At 47.7% G+C, this 18161-nt stretch overlaps 5 protein-coding genes across 5 annotated transcripts; 2 read left to right on the top strand and 3 right to left on the bottom strand.

The window, feature by feature from the left end:
• Positions 1-655: 655 nt before the first annotated feature.
• On the bottom strand, positions 656-2987 carry EDB93DRAFT_1249218 (amino acid/polyamine transporter I; the record flags this gene model as incomplete). Its single annotated transcript, XM_041452822.1, has 15 exons — positions 656-961; positions 1010-1322; positions 1371-1518; positions 1569-1605; positions 1652-1722; positions 1776-1838; positions 1886-1977; positions 2027-2128; positions 2181-2274; positions 2326-2358; positions 2408-2474; positions 2524-2604; positions 2665-2719; positions 2772-2818; positions 2868-2987. The coding sequence occupies 15 exons, from the start codon at positions 2985-2987 to the stop codon at positions 656-658; spliced, it is 1629 nt and encodes a 542-aa protein (XP_041308845.1).
• Positions 2988-4206: 1219 nt separating this feature from the next.
• EDB93DRAFT_262854 (uncharacterized protein) lies at positions 4207-5464 on the top strand. Its single transcript, XM_041455888.1, has 5 exons — positions 4207-4466; positions 4519-4698; positions 4768-5011; positions 5068-5257; positions 5320-5464. Exons 1-4 carry the CDS (start codon positions 4374-4376, stop codon positions 5241-5243), a joined length of 693 nt encoding a protein of 230 aa, XP_041308844.1. The 5' UTR covers positions 4207-4373; the 3' UTR covers positions 5244-5257; positions 5320-5464.
• Positions 5465-5955: 491 nt separating this feature from the next.
• On the top strand, positions 5956-7595 carry EDB93DRAFT_1336593 (uncharacterized protein). Its single transcript, XM_041455338.1, has 4 exons — positions 5956-6040; positions 6097-6559; positions 6611-7058; positions 7113-7595. Exons 1-4 carry the CDS (start codon positions 6028-6030, stop codon positions 7299-7301), a joined length of 1113 nt encoding a protein of 370 aa, XP_041308843.1. The 5' UTR covers positions 5956-6027; the 3' UTR covers positions 7302-7595.
• A 220-nt stretch (positions 7596-7815) lies between these two features.
• On the bottom strand, positions 7816-8633 carry EDB93DRAFT_1103020 (uncharacterized protein; the record flags this gene model as incomplete). The annotated part of the gene is made up of 7 exons (XM_041447268.1): positions 7816-7961; positions 8002-8081; positions 8136-8204; positions 8345-8376; positions 8430-8435; positions 8487-8534; positions 8568-8633. The coding sequence occupies 7 exons, from the start codon at positions 8631-8633 to the stop codon at positions 7816-7818; spliced, it is 447 nt and encodes a 148-aa protein (XP_041308842.1).
• Positions 8634-9430: 797 nt separating this feature from the next.
• Positions 9431-11872, bottom strand: EDB93DRAFT_1103019 (uncharacterized protein; the record flags this gene model as incomplete). Its single annotated transcript, XM_041447267.1, has 8 exons — positions 9431-9616; positions 9664-10385; positions 10440-10641; positions 10688-10850; positions 10904-11323; positions 11351-11436; positions 11497-11746; positions 11805-11872. The coding sequence occupies 8 exons, from the start codon at positions 11870-11872 to the stop codon at positions 9431-9433; spliced, it is 2097 nt and encodes a 698-aa protein (XP_041308841.1).
• Positions 11873-18161: the final 6289 nt, after the last annotated feature.

Below are 18161 nucleotides of genomic sequence, written 5' to 3'. Positions count from 1 at the left end.
ATTTTCCAGTTTGTTGCTTTGGGGCAGGTCAGAGGTTGTCGCCCCTAAGCACTCAGGATGATGATGTACGGGCAAGTTGCACGACGCGCAACACCTCATGTGACAAGACACAATCTGCGATAGACATGATAGTCGAGCTGTCTGAATTGCGTGGGGGCACTCCCACCCATCATGCATCATGCAGTACCGAAATCCGGTGATTATGCCAGACCTTGGCCCTGGCAGGATAGATAGATCATAGACGAATATATAAATCTGTAAGGATCGACTGAGACAGGATGATCGAGTGAGGCATTGGCTGAATATGCTAGCTTGTATGTTATATATGACGACATAGTTGCTCACTCACTAGAGCGGGTTTCAGTACTACTGAGCTACATTGGCCACCCTGCCTATATAGCACTATATAGTCACCGAGATGGTACATGCTTCCAGTGTGTAGACGAAAAAATGCTGAATTACACAAGCTGGGGCTTGGAATTTTGAATGATTATATCGTGTTAAATCATTTTTATATACTGATGACCTCACGGCGGCATCCAATTAACGCAACAGGATTCCAAAAAAAACAAAATCTAATTTATCGTCCTTTGGGGTCGAAGACCCTATGTCGGACATAGCCTAGGCTATAGCTTATCTGTTGTACGACTACTTCTTATACATCCACCACTTCCACCACTTCAATAGAGATATCTGCATCTTGTTCCTTCTCCAACATCGAACCCTCGTCTCTGTTTTCATCTCTGATGGTTGGTGTCAAGGTGGATGTGGGTCCACTGAACCAATGCACGCCTCCGTATACCGGACAATAGTACCAGGCAATTGCCAGAAACATGAACCCTCCAAGTACCACAACTGTATAGTTCATCTGTTGTGTCGTTGTTCGCGGGGTCGCCGGAAAGAAAAAAACCAGAATCACGAAGACCATCCACACCACAGCGATCACAGCGACTGGAAAGCTCTGTAGAGACATATCAGTTCGAGAATACATCGCTGCCGATTAACCCACCAGTTTCCCCAGATGAAATGGGCCGGGTTTAAAATCATTCTTGAATGCAAAGCGGGTTGTGATTGGCGTTATGTAAGCGACACAGGCTGCGGTGACAGCAATTGTGAATACCGCATTGATGGCTTCGGTGCTCACAAACGACAAAAGTCCAATTGCCAGAGCGGAGATGGCGTCGAACCAAACTGTATTGACGGGTGTTCCTGTGTAGCGATTGATCCTGTACAAATACCGTGAAAATGGGAGGGCTCCATCACGAGCAAATGCAAACGATTGGCGAGAGCCAACCAGGAGGCAGTTCGATGCCACCATGTACCTGCTCTATGATTAGGTTGTGAATAGGCCACACGGCACTAAAACGTACTCTGCTACAATAATGAGGCACCATACAGCCAGAGCCTTTTTCTGCCCAAGCGAATTATATAAAATTTGTGCCATAGGCTGGCCTATAGGGCTACTGAAGATGCTGCCGACATCAGTGCCCATGCAAAAGGCAAGGGTGACATTGATTCCTGAATTAGAATATGTCACAAAGGTCAGAGCGACGTGTCGTTCCACATACCCCAACCAAGGACGGCCGATACAGCAATGGAACTGACCTGAATGGGATAAATACAACAATTGGACATTTCTAGTGTCACTTACTATCGCCCACGGTATCGAAACAGCGGCATTTGAGGCCTCCTCGCTCATATGAACGCTAGCATCACAACCCCCTGATGGGTTAAAGATAGTTATAGAGTAATTATTGGAAAGAATATGGTCTAACCTATTGTATAAAGAGGGGCCATTAAGCTCAAAACGAATGCGAATCCAGATGGCCAGCCAGTCACTGTAACTGATCGTGAGCTGCGAGCGTTATTGGACGGTGATACATACCGTTGGTGAAATCCCCTAGCGCAAAATTTGCACTGTTCAGATAATCTGGTGGCGTTGCGATCGGAAGCGCAATGATGATTATGAAGCAAAGGCTATTGGAGGATTTGAAAGATGATCATGTACGAACTCTACAACACCTACCATGCATTCACCAACGTAAATAGTCTCTGTAGCCTTGCCAAAACTTTGGTACCGAAGCTCACGAGGACAGCTTGTGACAAAACCAAAGATGCGTATATACCACTATAACACCCAATATGAAGAGTGTCCGGTGTCTGCATGAGGACGAACTTACTAGAGCTGCTGGTTGGTAGTCATATATGCCTGGCCAGAGGAGGCAATACTGATTGCTGCAGTGATTTGGATTGTACAAGCCCAGTTTACGGAAGCTGCCCTACATGATCAGGGGGAGACTGTTGAAAAGGTGAAACCCGTCTTACCAAATCCCGTGATGATTTCTATGGTATTCGAATCTGCAGATGTTAGGACTGGCTGCATGTCACATAGAAATGCAGGACTTACAACCAACTATCCACGACAGAAAATTGCGGCATCGTGGAGAAGCAAGCGAGTAAGTCCAATAGTATAGCTATATTGTGTTAAGTCAGATATGAAATACGATAGCGCCGATGACATACACCACCAGAAGTAGGTGCTGCTGATGCGAGCTCTGCCATCGCCAACCCGGTGCACATGATAAAGGGGCAAGCGACTGCCCACTGCAGAGGAGAGGTTAGATGTTTACAAAACAGCAATCCTCATGTGTGATGGAAGCTTACACCCCAAACCATCGCGAAAGGCCCACCATCTGGTATGGCATAGAATAGCACGGACCTGAATAAATAGTGGTGTGAATCAATTGGCCTGTGTCATAGTGACGCCTTACGCTATAGAAGGAACCACTCCAACATAACTGAATGCAAGTCCAGACACCTGCAATTGTTTGTGTCACATACATGGAAGAGTCTGAAATCAAGCTCACCTCTAGTAGAGTGAATTCTCTGCGAAACTCCTGCTTGTATCCTAGCTTGGCAAGAGTCGTCTCATCTGCACTTGGTCGCGGGTGCAACTTCGAAAATGTTGAAGCTCCCGGAGCCGCCATATTGTGCCGTTGAAAATGGGCGATCTCGAACGAGCCTAAGCCAACTTGTCACACAGTATCAAAAGAGATTTTAGTTAACCGGAAATCGCCAGGAATCACCCTCAGATCCGCATTACACCACTAACTGCCGCTTAGGTCGTATTACAACACCTGGCAACCAAGTGTACTTATTCTGTTGATAGCAGAAGTATTGTGCAGGTTACGGCGGGCTGCTGTTACCTGTCCCGCATCTGTTCCGCGAGAAGCTCGTGTGTGACTTCGAATGTCGACCTAGCCTTCTCTGAGTCAAGTTCTCGCTGATGTCCGGTTATTCGACCCTGGTTAGTTAACCATGTATATCAGCTTCAGATAGGTTACACCACAAACCAGTGAGACAGGAAGAAACCCATCTATTATAACTTGGGTTCAGTGCAGTACAAGTTAAGCGCTAAGCAGCAGCGATTATTCACACAATAGGCGCGCGTGGCGCGTAGAACTAGAATTATCCGGAGAGTCCCGACGCTCGTCTACACTCTCCGCCACTCGGATATCTCCGATACTCCGCTCGCTTAAAGGTTTAGGACAGGGGTGTATTATGTGTAAGAACATCCCGAACGTGGAAGCAACCAAAATTTTGAACACGGAAAAAAGGCGTGAAAAATGGGCAAATTTTCAAAAATCAGCGTTCACTTATTCCAGAAAGGTATTCCAAATTTGTCCATTTCTCACATCTTTGTCACACCTTTTCTCGAAAAGGTTGCTTTCGTGTCTAAATCACCCAACAATTGTTATTTATCATCACCTCCTTCATGAACTCCTTCAAGAACTACGAGACTATTCAAGTCACTCTCCAGTACGGCGGGACTAAGGGCGGGCGACTAATGTCTGGGATGACGAGTAAAAATGAGGCCATTCATGTCCTTCTAGCAGATCTCAGTGTTCTCAGAGCACATCGTCCAAAAGGTGAAAATATTCATCAAGATGGTGCTGCGTTCTTCTTGTCATGGCCTCACCCCATTCATGCGCCAGTCCCTGCGGTTGAGGCATGTCCTAAGTATTGTCTTGCACCGTGAACTACGGTTGATCCGCTCTCAGGGCTCTTTGTACACCAGATGGGTGACCATTTCCCAGGGAAGTCCAAAGCTGAACGTGGTCAAAGAGGAGCTCTCTATGTGAGCACCTTCATAGAAGCACATGTACAAGAATAAAACTGAGGCGTGATCTGCATCTGCATCTGTAAAGTGAATCGGTGGCTGTTGAAATGTGAGGAGGTTTTCACATATACGACGTCTGTTCAAGGTCCATTTTAGACTAGGGCCGTTAATTGATTTTGGCACCGGAACACGCGGAACAAATTTATCACCATTGGGACCAAAACATACAATAGAGCTGCTATGGACAGAAGGAATGAGTCCACCGCTATCTTCTACGTCAGACCGTTCTGATTTACAAAAGTCGGTCACCACGGAAGTAGTTCAAGGGAAGAGATCTCGAAGTGATGTGAGTACCGGTCTACTATGCCGTTCCTATACACTAAACATTTCTATGTAAGACCAACAACGAACGAAGTGTATCATCGCCAACTTCTGGGTCAGATAGTACTAACGAGCCCTCCCCGGATCCTTTGTTGAAGAGAATTCGAACCGAGCAACGCCTCCCCACTCAAAACATCAGTACAGCAGAAGGGAGTCATACTCTCAACGGTGTTTCAACTGAAGAATACCATACCACAGTGGGCGACAACATTCATCGGTCCAGATACCCGACATCCCGGGTGCCGCTCACTACTGCCCTTCAACAGCCATTACGCATCCCTCCATATCACACCAGACCCCTCCCAGGATCACCCGGCGCGAGCAACCCCACCCCTACCGGCCCCCGCCCACCAAGAGATAGAGAGACTATCAATAGGCTATCGCTCGAGCTTTCGAAGGTCCGCAGTCAGCTAACCACCTTGAAACATTGTGAGAAACGGACATTGGAAGACCTTATTCGTCTTGGTGCTCCCCAACCGAAGAGTGAAGAAACATCACCCTCCCAGCATGGTCTCGTACATTAACAGTTCGGTATACACGTAGCTGACTCGTTTGATTTCCTGTAGATATGGAGGCGCGACTAATACTGCTTGAAATCGAGTTGCAGCAGGAGAGGACACAACGTCTCCGTGCTGAACGTATGCTCAGTGAAGTAGAGAGGGAGTGCAGGGTTCCCTTTGTGGTGCCAGCGTTGTTTCAGGCATTTTGCAGAATATCGGAGCTTGGGCACCATGAACACTGAAAGACAATTGCGCTGTACGATCTGTCTAACCCGTTGACAAAGTGACGAGTACTTTCTTACGTATGTGCATCTCTAGGATCATTATCCGAGTTCAGGTCCTATGATCTTCGAACAGCCATCGAAATCTTTCTATGTCATCTTCAAATCAGACATTCCTAGTGGGTGATAAAGTGCATACAGGTGTTCACCCTGGATATTACGAACTATTTAGGTATACTATCGTTCATATCTTTTATGTATTTTATGTATGTCCACAGCTGAGGGTGGCCAAAGGCTCGATTCAGCGTGAGGGTACAAGGACTTCGACATGAACTCGGACTGTGTTTCCTCAGCCGCAAATATGTTTGAAAAAAAAGTGCTTGAGCCGATAGGCTCCGTGAATGCAACATCAAACGAAATGCACCCTAAAATGCGTAAATGATTTCTCGTTCGAGTATCGTGCTCATCAAACTACCATGACCATCATGATGTTGCCTAGCAAGAAATGGAAGAGAATCAATCGCCGCGATCAAAGTGAACAGTTTCACAGATATTCTTTTGGTGAGCAGCAACTAGCTGCCATCTGCGACTGGCTAACAGGGAGATGATGTTGTGCAAAAGAATCGATCATCATTCGTGATGATATGTTGTATCACAATCACAATTGAAAGGTACTAGTCATATTGAGATGTACACGTGATCCGTGGGATTGTCGCGAAGTGCACCCACAGAACCTGACAGAAACCTTACCACCGTAATTCAAGAATATCACGGACTGCGTTAGGATCTTCCGAAATAATATAAGATGGAAGTAAAAGGTATGAGCAGATGCATTCAACCAAATTTGTTTCGAATTCATAAGCCGACTTCGCAGGTTCTCCCGTTCCTATGCTGGGCTTGTCATCCACACCGACGCCTCCTTCAATGGCTCCTACTACATTCGAGATCCCAACAGAGGTAGCTCCGGGTCCTTCCTCATCCACCTCTCCAGTCATACTTCAGAAGTGCACTCGCTGTGCCTATATGGGCCCCGTCGACTCCTACCCACCCCGACGTACCGGTACAGGTCACCTCAAAGTATGCATCGGCTGTATGGACAAACAAGTGGCACGGAAGTCTGCTGCCACTGTCGATTCATCCGGATGTGGACAGATTGCAACCGCGGCGATGAGCTTGGATGACTTCTTGAAACTCGTCACATTGAACAAAGGTCGACCATTCGATTTTGACACAATGGTGAATCTGCCACCGGGCATGTTTGCAGCTGGGGAACATTTGTATAATCGGACGAACAAGATTAGAGATTTCTTGGCAGAAGCATCAGAATATCACTGGAAGTGCGTTGTCTATGTTGTGTGCGCTGGGGCAGTTCTTACAAGACAATACAGTCAAAAGAAAACAAAGCGTGGTGGAAAGTCTACAGTCGTCACATACTTCTGTGCCCAGCTTGAAGGAGAGCAATCAAAGTCACGAAACCAAGACGCCGATCGCGCCAAGTCACGTTCTCGCATTACTCGTTATCATTGTGGCGGCTGGCTACGTATAACAACGATGGATGATAATGAGCTTCTTCTTCGCATCCGTATGACACATGCTGAAGCGCACCCAAGTTTTCCTGCGTCGTTTCGCAAGTCGCAATCAGGAGAATTCAAGATGGAGACCACACCAAAACCGGTTCCGAAACAACCTTTGTTCACAACGACGCCGATGATAGTACAGGTTGGAGTTACTGAAGTGCCTCAAATAACACAAAGGGATGAGATGGGCACAGAAGAAGATGGTGTAGGACCCATGTTAGAGCAGCCACAGGGGAACGGAGGACCACCTCCAAGCATCGTACGTCAAGATAGTGTTTGGCAGTCATTCCCTAATGATTTACTTCTACTATAGCCTGAGGTTTATTTCTCGCCAGATCAGCTTGCTGGACTGAGACGAAAATTTGACGCCATGATGAGCATAGCATCTGGCCCTTGTCATCCTGACCTAGCTCACGCTCTAGGCTCTGTATTCGATCACTTGGATCGTACGGTGGGCGACATAGAGATTGGGAGATTTGCGAAGAGGCAGAGGATTTCATAAGCTCCCCTCGCTTGGGTAGTCACCAGACGATCCTACTGGAGACCTGCTTTGGGCCGATGGCCCATATGGGTCTCTCCGAGTCTGTCCCTCAAGGGACAGACTCAGAGAGTTCTTGCCGACCCGTGACGCAACGAATGGTGTGACACCACCTAATGTCAGATTAATTTGAACAGCCATGGACTGCAAAATTGGGGGCAATATGAATATAGGAGGCGTTTTATTTGACATACGTCATGCGCGCTGCAATCCTGATGTCTCGTGGGTTGCCAGTCATGCAGAGATCACACCAGACAAAGGTCACCATCTCCTGACATGACTAGTACATCAAACACCCCATGGTATGTCCAAATCTCATGAATTTTTTCATGATCTTCATAGCATACACACCCGAATCTTTGCATCGCGGTCGATGGAAAACGTGTATAGTGAGCGTGCTCGAGTGGGTTAAACTGACATTTTCACCAACATTTGCCGAGCATGGTCTGCAAAATCCAGTTCTTAATGCCTAGCTAGGTCATAGAGAAGCAAGACTGCAGTCGTCCATAAGGTCCTCGCATATAAGGAAGAAATGAAGTGCGGAAACCAGGTTCATGATGCGCCTTTTGACTTCCTCGAGACCAAAAGCAAATGTTAGTTCAGATTCACTTCGCGGATTACGTCCTGTCATTCATCAAGGACATCATGCATTTATTTCTGATACCTTTCTCTGCATTCTCTCCTGGCAAGACGAGATACAACGGCCACTCCCCCCAGCTGCAACGCCTTCTTCTCTTACGACGTCTACGACGATTTTCATCGCCTTCATGGGGGGGCTTGCCAGGGATAGCTTCGTACCTCACCAGTGTTTCAGCTCGTACTTCGTCATAATCAGGTATAGGATTCGTCCACGTGTCAAATCTCTTGCTGTATGTTTTCGGTGCCAGGTATGACAATCAGGACGCGCATGTCGAATGGTGTGAGTTCCACGGCAAGTGTTTCGCCCATTACAGCAGGATTCTTCAGTTGATGAACGATGCAATGTGCATGGGTTCAATACGACTTACGATGCACAGCTGCCTTGATGAGGCATAAGAGCCTGCCAGCCGTAGTATTGGTCACCCACGGAACAGCTCAAAAGGCATAACTCACCGATTCCTTGAAACACACGTTGTTCAACTACTTTCAATCATAGAAAACGCCACTCACCCTGATTTCAGACCTCCAGGCGCTACGGCTCCTAACTACTGCACCACCCTGCAGAGCTGAAAGCGTGTGTTACATACACACATATGTCAATGCTGTATTTGTGACGTCCAGCACACCAAAGACATCAGGACGGAGTTCTCTTATCATTATGTCCACCCTGAAAGATAACATGCATTAGGCACGGGAATAAAAACATATCTGTGTCTTATCCACTCTCCTCAAGGATTCCGAGGCACCCAATACCCGCATTATTCCGAGTCACCAACACGTCAATCGTGCTCTACACCTTATCGGCCTCATCTATTCGTTCCTTGATGACGGTAGTTCCAGAAGCCACTGATCGAGCTCTAGGAGACGTAGGTTCGGAGATTGGGAACGTGTTGGATATCGGACCGTTGCGACTGCGCGGTCACCGCGTTCTAGAACGATTGAATTGAAACTGAACGGCGACCAAAGCTTGGTGATGTACCTCAATGATCAACGTAAGTTACTGCTATCTCTGGAATTGATATGCACCGCAGGAAATGAGGATATTCACCTGTGATTAGAGCAGACATAAGTACGGTGCGCTGTGAATAGACGTCCAGTGGTAAGACCTTCTTCTCCTGCGGTCTTGGTCATCAATATTCAATACGAGCTTTGACTTGCGTGCTTTGATTGACAAATATCGACATCAACGTCGTGATCATGCTGAGATCATGTTGCTCCTATCAAATGTTGCATCCTGTGAGAAAGTTGAGTTGTGCAACCCGCTACAAACCCACCGCCACAGGCACGTCTAGCAACAGTTATCTCCTGATGATCAAACGGCGAGTCTTATATATTGTTGTCAGTCTCCAGTTGGCTAGAATGATGCGTGGGGGAGGATGACGGCGAAGGAAGTGTAGAAGGTTTGTTTCATATCAAATCAGCTACATCGGGATACGATACGACAGAATCAAATGCTACTTTCCGCCCTTCTTGGCAGCTTTACGCTCCTTCCTCTTTCTACCAATGACTGCGCCGATGTTCTGACCACCACTGGCATGTTCTTCTTTCACAGGCTTCGCTGGTATTTCCTCGGTCGCAACGCGTCGTTTCTTCATAGGTGGTTCTTGAGAGATTTCACCGTGGCTTTTTGTGTTTCGTGTCTAAATCCGAGTCAGAAATAGTGATCAAAGACGGAAATCGTACATACATTTACTATCGGTTTTTCCTTGTTCTGGTTCGCTCTTCGCTGGACGACCTGCACGTTTTCTATAGAGAATTCCACGACAAGCGTGCCCTTCGGTATTTTCACCTGGCCTTCGAGCTCATCCTTTAACCGCTTCAGTCTAGCTTCATCAGGATCCTTCTTCCCCTTCTCAAGCTTGATGAGATCTCCAAGCTCTTCTTTCCACCAGGTGCTCAGAAGTGGCGCCACAGCAGGGTTGTTGTTCGCCCACCGAAGAACGCGTAGCGCATCCGCATGCCGCGGCATCTCGATAAATCCGTAACCTTTGCTGCGACCTTTTCCTGTGACAGAATCTATCCGTTCATGTTGGCGCACGATTTTGGCTTGCTGGACGCCTTTTGATTTGCTTCCCTGCGATCGTTTCCCGGCCTTGGGTTTTGTGCTGGAGTCTCCTGGTTCATCGGATTCCTTGGTAGATTCTTGTTCTTCGAGCTCATCGGGAGTCAAATCGGTGCGTTCTCCCTTTTTGACTTCATCTTTGAATGTACGAAGGGCGTGGAGGGCGAGGCGTTTGAGAGTCCTCTCAGTCACGAATAGGGGTATCTGGCGAACGCTGAGTCGGGTCTTCGATACGTATAAGGAAGGATTTGTCCGCAACATCGTGCGGCGGGCAGTGAATGAATTAGTCCGCTTCTCCAGTTCAATAGGTGATATGGTGCTGGCCGCTGGCGTATTAGGCAAGATGACTGGAGAATTTTGGTTTACAAAGATAACGGGGATGACCATGAAATCAACCTTACCTCCCTCACGTAACAAGTAGAGATTTCTCTTGTCTGCCTTCTCTCGCCTTTTCTCGCCTTCGTCCTTCAGCTTACCTGCTTGATCGCGCGTGACGGCTCTCACAACATCCAAAGTGCGACCATGAAGTACAAGACTTTTAGCTATACCTGAAGATGGGTCAGGCGTCAAGATTGATGGCAGAGTGAATGGGTTTTTTGTTGGCTGAGAGGTGTCAGAGACACATCGCACATTGAAGAGTGAGACGTACTTGTTGCGAGCCCATGGTTTCGGCACGCAAAATCTCGCTTTGCTCGATCACCTTATCGGCGACCTCTTTATTCCAGTAGCAAACGAAACCGGTGCCTCGTGAACGTTCGGTGCCTGGTTCAACGGTAATTCGAGCATATCGTAGAGGCCCAAATGCGCGGAATCTGCATCATGAAGGGGTGAGCGGACGCGGGGTGGTAGGAGAAGGTATACGTACAGTGTCCGTAGTTCGTCTTCTGTAGCAATGAAAGGGATATTGCGGACGAAGAGTGTGGTACCTGTGTCCGTTTGAGGTAGCTGAGGTTTCATGGGACGTCGATGATGTTCGACACTTGCTTCTTTCTCATCGTCGTCTTCAATGTCTTCGTCTTCGTCTCCATCCTCGTTGTTGTGCTCGTCTTCATGAAGACCTAACTGCTCCTCTTCATCTTCATCATCACTCAGCTCTGCTTCGCTATCTTCACCTTCAGCGTCGGCCATCTTGACATCACCCTCTTCGGCATCATCAGATTCGGCGTCACTCTCATCGACATCTTGGAGCTTCGCCCTTTCCTCCTGCTTTTGAACTTCCTGCCTGTGCTTTTTCGCCTCCTGTTTTACCACTTCCTGCTTTTTCACCTCTGGCTTTTTCGCCTTCCTGTTTTACCACCTCTGGCTTTTTCACCTCTGGCTTTTTGTCTTCTGATTTTTTGGCTCCTGCTTCTTGTCCTTCCCAACGCGCTCCTTCGAGCTTTCAAATTTGCCCTTGTCCTATCCCACACCCATAAGAAACCCATGCACAGATAAAAGAAAAGACAACAAAAAACCCACCATCTTCTTATCCGCCCACTTAACCCTCAACTTCCTCCCATTAATCTCGATCCCCTCAGTCGACGCGGTATCAAAAGCGGTCTGCGCATCCTCCTTGATAGAAAACGACACATAACCAAACCCTTTCGATTCCCCAGTTCCATTCTTAGACACGACAAAAGCATATCGCACGGGTGCTAAATCTGAGAATGTGGTTTGTAGGTCTGTGGATGTTGCATCGTAGGGGAGGTTGGATACGAATAATGTGGATCTGATGAAGTGCGATGTTTGTGTTATGTTGTGTGGGTTTTGGGTTTTGAGCGACTTACCCGTGTGATTGTGAGGAGGGTTGTGCGTCTTCTTCTCTTTGCCTGCGTTTCCCGAGTGATGTCGCCATCTGGATTTTTGAGTCTGGTTAGATTATTGATACTACTTGCAATTTTGGAGGCGTTGTTTGTGTATGTTAGGATGAGAGGCCTTTGCCAATTAGGGACAAACTCGTTCAAGTTCAACCATATTTTTTTCCGACACCAAACATTATTACGGGCTGATGGCATCCATATGCACCTGTTGCGATTGAACGAGGTATCAAGCCTAAAACTTGAAACCTCTACAAATCATAACAGATGGCATCACAAAAGGGAGATGAAAGGTGTTCTCCCAGCGAGTCCATAACCTCATCTAATCCAGACTCTCGCATTGGCACCGTTTTCTCAGTCCATGGAATCAGCGTGCATGCGACTTCTTTCTATCATCCCACTACGGTCTGATACGCCGACATTATGATCAGAACCTCACTACCATCAAGTACGCCCATCATCACGTTCGTCCAATACCGTTCCGCCGCCAATCTGTGGCGTATATATATAAGTCCCAACGATTCACCCCATCACCTGATACTGATCTCGACACGCCCAGCTTTTAAAAAAGTCCCATCACCATCACCATCAATTCTACGTAGCCACGATCGCGGTGAACTGCAACGTTACTCGCATATCAAATCAATACGCCCCACATGCATGCGTAACGAGGCAAGGCCGAGTCCCCGACGCCCATCGAGTTATCGCTTTCACATAAACGGCGAGTCGATCCAAGACGCAACATCTATCCGCATCGCGAAGAGAACTCTGATCTAAATATTATATTATATTATTATCAGAAGAAGAATGGAAGACGCGATCAGCCATATGAGGGTATGAAAAGCGATAATAGCACAAAGATACGGCAAGCTCGGGCGTCCCGTTCTTGCATGACGTTTCCTATCTCGTCATCGCACGATCATGATCATGGATCATGCAGATGGCCGCTTCAATCATGCATCATTGATAAGCTGATCAGCGCGCCCAGGAATGATGCGATGGTACGTACAGAGTCGTTTCACTGGGACTGGGACCAGATCTTTTTGTGTCGAGTTGTTCGCCTACCTTTTCAAGCGAGCTCAGTGTGCGCTTGGTCCGTGTGTTTCGGCGTCTCATGTGATTGTTTGTGACGATGCACGTGGATATGTTTCTTGGGAGGATAGCCTGGGGGCTTCTTGTGTTATGATCGAAGTGCGATCAATACGAACGTCGATATTCGACTAGATGATCGCTCAAATTTCGTATGCCGAAGGCAGAATATCGACGCTGGAAGCTAACTGATTGCTTTAGATCTGAAAGGCTATTAGGATGCATCCAAACCTGGAGACCGAAACTTGGTTACGGCGATGGATGCCCAGGAGTTGATCGAAGTCAGACGATTAATGGTATGATGCCTTTTGGTATGTGGCTCTGCGTTCGTTCCGTATGCGTCGGTGCGTGGTGGCGTGCCCGTGACGATGCACATTGCACGTGGGCGCAAACGTTCCTCGAGCATGCCGAACAAGGCAGGCGAGCCGATAGCGTGGGCTGCGAATTAGCATCGAAGTACACGACCAGCGATCAGAGCAACGAGCGATTAAATGGAATATTACCATTCATCCCCTCGAGTTCGATTAGATTTCGAGCGCGAAGGCGAGATATCGACGAGTAGCTAATTAATTTTATTCTTTATGTTATCCCGACCCCAAGCTTGTAGGACGGCATTCGCAGTTGATCTGAAAGGCTATCAGTTTGAACTGAAACTTGGGCATACTAGGTCCAAACCTGGACACAACACCTTTGGTCCTTGTCAGAAGCACAGACCCAGCACAACTGCGATGGACGAGGACTCTAGGTTATGTGCCGCGTATGTCGGCGAGTGGATGCACATCTCTCGTGGAACAAGGACTCAGGCTTCAAAAACAGTACCAAAGTAAAGCGAGGAAATCGAACATTCGTATTCGTCGCCCCTATTATCATCATTGGCACATTAGATATTGTGCGGGAAGGCGGGACATCGCACGTCGATACTAAAGCTAATTAATTCCTTTGACGAACTCAACCTTGTGAATAAGACGGGCGTCCGCATTGAATCTGAAAGGCTATCAGGATAAACGTTAACGCATGGCCATCATGTACCCAAACTCGACCAAAGGTACCCTTTGATCTTCTCCCGAGAGGTACAAAAAGAAGAGAACCCAATTCAAAGGCGGAGAACGATGTTCCGGTCTTCCACGTTCCAGAGCGCCAAGTACCTAACTGTATAGTCCAAGCCCCCAAATGAGGGTTCTTCGGACATATTCGATTTCTGGAAATGATCGAACTCGAGATGAAACTTCGATGAGTAAGACGTCTTGACGATGGGCGTACGTAGGGGGTTTCCCGAAGATCCTTTGATCGTCTACTCGGTATAGCGTAATTGTAAATTCGACCATTTGCGCGATAAATGAACGAATACCCCACCATCGCGTCGTAAGCCCATTTTGCAAGACGTTTCATTGATGATTTTGTTCGATGCCCATGGATACGCTCTCGACATCGAACGTTTTCCGATCAGATGATGATGGCGGGAACTGCCTTTTGGGTGGGGCTTGGAAGGACAGGAACGAAGCGCTGTTGCGGGATTGAAGTTGTTCCGAAATGATGGATCAAAAAAAACTCGAAAGGGTCAGTTAATTAGCAAGCACTGAATAGCTAAACGACATTCCGAAGTCGTTCAAATGGGTGGAGCGAATGCGTTGGTTTGAACGAGAATCTGATATATATTTTTCGCACACCTCGGATTTTGACAAATAACATATATGTCGGCGGCAGTGCATATATAGCTTTGGAAAAAACTTCTCGAGAGAAGCTATCCGCCATGAAAGATTTCTTCGAGGCTTCTCCGCATCGTATTGACCGATTTGTTGGGAGATTGTTGGATAGCCGTGGCGTCGCTGTGTGCATGCAAGCGTGATGCTAAATGTGGAGGGGTGGGGTGTCCGGGAGGATGAGGCGCGGTGCGGAATGAGGTAAGGAAGGCCCCATGCGCGCGTCACATGGACGATCCCAATACATACATAAGTAGAACTCGAGTGGGTTTAAGTCGGAAGAGAATCATTCAGCCGTAAGGCCTTGAGGCGAACCTTTTCACAGCGTTGAACCTTCCTTGCAGCGCACGGATGTCCGGCCGAAAATGCCATTTGTACGTCGGTAAACGTAAGATGTTGTATTGGCACGCAACAAACATGTGTAGACCTCGGAAAAAAAAAAGTTGTCGCTTTGGATGTAGAATAGATTTGCCCGTGCGATAAGGGATCTAATCTTATCCTACGACCGAGTGATGTTGAATATGTACCTGGGCCCTGGAGGCACCTGGTAATATCATCATGATGTACTATAGTGGGTGCTTGGAAGATATTGTTTGTATGTGTTAGGATGAGAGGCTCATGCCAATCAGGGCCAAACTTGAGCGCTGTCAGCTGAACCAGGGCTCACGTTCTCTGAGAACATTTAGTTCTTCGATGATGCCATCTATTGTGATGCGTATCTATTATCATATCATGACATGAAAATAGAAGGTTCTTTTTGTCATAGGAAGACTTTGCCTTTACACTTGGAAGGTTGAGGCTGACGTGGGACTCACGACCTCGAGTGTATCACAGGTCCGCGATTACGCGGATACTGACATAAAACGATTCCCACATTTTTTTTGTTTTCTTACTACATTCCGTACGAGACAGGAAGTTGAAAAGTTCTACACGATTCACTGATCCCAGAGTCTCGCTGCCCTGGATCCTACGGTCACGTTGCCCTGCATGCAAGGTCTCAAGGCGTATGGCAATACTGATAAGTACTAGCACACCACCTCCTGCGCTCGCGAATACGAACACGGGATGAGGCTACACTAGTTCCGGGTATGACGAATATTGCTTAACTGGAAGGCGCAATTTGTATCTTCGACTCCGAATTTACTTATAGTTTCGGTACGCTTATTGGATCGTGGCGTTATTAGTAATCAAGGACGAGCGAGTTGGTCTCGGTTGGGTCTCGGTTCGAATTTCAGATCATATGATCTTTGTAAGTAATCAACGCCTGTGTCTATTCGAATGCGTTGCGGTCGAGGGTTATTCGGATCCTTGCATCCGAAACACGTTAGGGGTTCCGGCTGTATCACATTGTACGAATACCGGTACAATGTCGATTCACTCACGGGTTGATATCGCATCCGCGAAGAATTCAAATTTCAAGTTCGTATTATTAAATGCATACAGACTCGCCTCCCTATCTCGGCCAGACGGGCCTCGTTTGGTCTGAGTGACCATGCGTGTGGGTTCTTGAGCTATTATGGAGTAAGGAGAAAACCCGAAGACGGGTGCGTTTGCAGCTATCACGGAGATTGGCCGTGTGGTATGATATTAGATTAGATATCACTTCGATGTGATCATAGTACGTAGTGGTACTGCCCCTCCATGTCGGGAGAATGTTTCAAGATACGGGATATCCCATTTGACAGGAACAGCTTGGTTAATTCTTGTGTAACCGGTCGACCGGGAAGAGAAGATTGCGGAATGGTGTGAGGTAATTGAATGGACGATCTTGTGTGGATTTAAAACGGATAGTCACGTGACCCCAGATCAATCCTATTCCTTGTGTCTTTCTCTAACTCGGCACGTTCAAAATCCTTTCCTTTAATATCATTATTAACTAAAAACCACGCTCCTTGTTTTTCTTGTACTGGTACTTCCATCACCTCGCAATGGCCGGCTTATTGCGCAAGTTCAGGAAGAACGCTGATGTAGAACATCCGGCACCGTCAAAACCCGTTCAAGTCGATTCTCCTCCTCCTTCACTACCACCTCTCTTTGCTAGATTCGCGACATCCTCTTCTCTCTTGGAATCTTGTACCATGCAACAACCTGAAGATGAATGGGACCCTTGGAAAGCATTGGCAGATCATACACCGGAACCTCCCCGTCAGCCTTTGCCTCCTCCTCCACAACTTCCCAAGCCCCCATCATTGTTGCCTCTCGGTCGTCGCAAGTACACGGGTCCGGGCTTACCTCCAGTAAAACTCGCCGGTATGTCCTTCCTTTAATCATATCATCGTGTTTTCATCCGTCGCATAGACCCCGGCGCACACCCAATCCGTGCTGTTTCCACACGACACGATCACAATTCCCCTATAGCACCCAATCACCCCTCAAAAGTCACATCCCACCCCCCACAACAAGCAAATCAGGTCCCTTCATATCCCTCCCCAGAATCTCGAACTCAAAACTCTCCTCCTGGCTCAAGTTCAAGCAGTAGCAGTAATCATACAGATGTCACTCGCTTCACTTCCGATTCGAACGCCTTTACGTCCACGAGCTCAATCGCGCCCGCTATCAAGGTAAGCTGTCTTTTTGTGTTAGTCTGCCTCAGTGTCCACACACCCGTCTATTACTCCCGCCTTGCGCCAAATCCACTTCATCTCCGTTCTTCGAATGCCGTTGACACGTTGAACTTCTTTAGCACCTTGACGTCACCCTCCCTCAAGGTCGATCACAATCTACTTCGGCTCAACAGCATAGATTGGCGGTAAACCTTATTAATCCGGTTAGCCCCCTTGGCAGTCCCGTGAGTATCAATATAATATACTTTTTATTTCACTTTCCTATTGCCACCAGTGACTAACCAATTTTGTTAGCCTGCTGACACAAACGTACCCGTTGCTATTAGTACCGCCCGAACTAATGGTAAGACATCGACTCAGACTCGACCATTGTCTGCTGTCCCCCCCTCTGCACGTACGCCCGTGCTCCAAGACAAAAATTTGCAACGAAATTTGATGCCGACCACGACTATGACCGTTATGACACAAACTGCCACACGTTCGTCTACTACTCGTTCCAAAGCCACCGCGCTCCCGCCGTCTTCCACCACCGCTCGCTTGTCAGCGGTGTCATCATCTACTGTCGCTTCTGCGCGTTCCCCTTCTACCGCGCGTTCCCCAAGTACTGCTGCCCATCGCGCACATCCCACCGCTCGCCCGCCTCCCAGCGCCAACGCGATACCCCCTCATCACGGTACCCAACCTCTCCAGCTCAACTTGAACCGTTCAACTTCGATAGAACTCAGCGCTGCACCGATCCGGAAAGGCCCGTTGATTTTCGCTGCTATGGCTATTGATCAGGCGTCTATCGGGCAGCGAGAAAATATATCACCCAATCAAAACCCAGCAATGACCAACAAGCGCACATCTATCATCCAACATCAAAATGCATCTCTCGTTGGAAGCCAACGCCCACAAGCACCCATGGTCATCAACCAACGCCAACACCAACACCAGCAAGCACCCATCACTCAACATGACAACTCTGTGAACAA

The sequence above is a fragment of the Suillus bovinus genome, assembly GCF_016758785.1.
Source record: "Suillus bovinus strain UH-Sbo-P2 chromosome Unknown EDB93scaffold_19, whole genome shotgun sequence".
NCBI classification, from domain to species: domain Eukaryota; kingdom Fungi; phylum Basidiomycota; class Agaricomycetes; order Boletales; family Suillaceae; genus Suillus; species Suillus bovinus.
The sequence above is the reverse complement of the archived record's forward strand: the minus strand, read 5'-3'. Positions and strand labels throughout refer to the sequence as shown.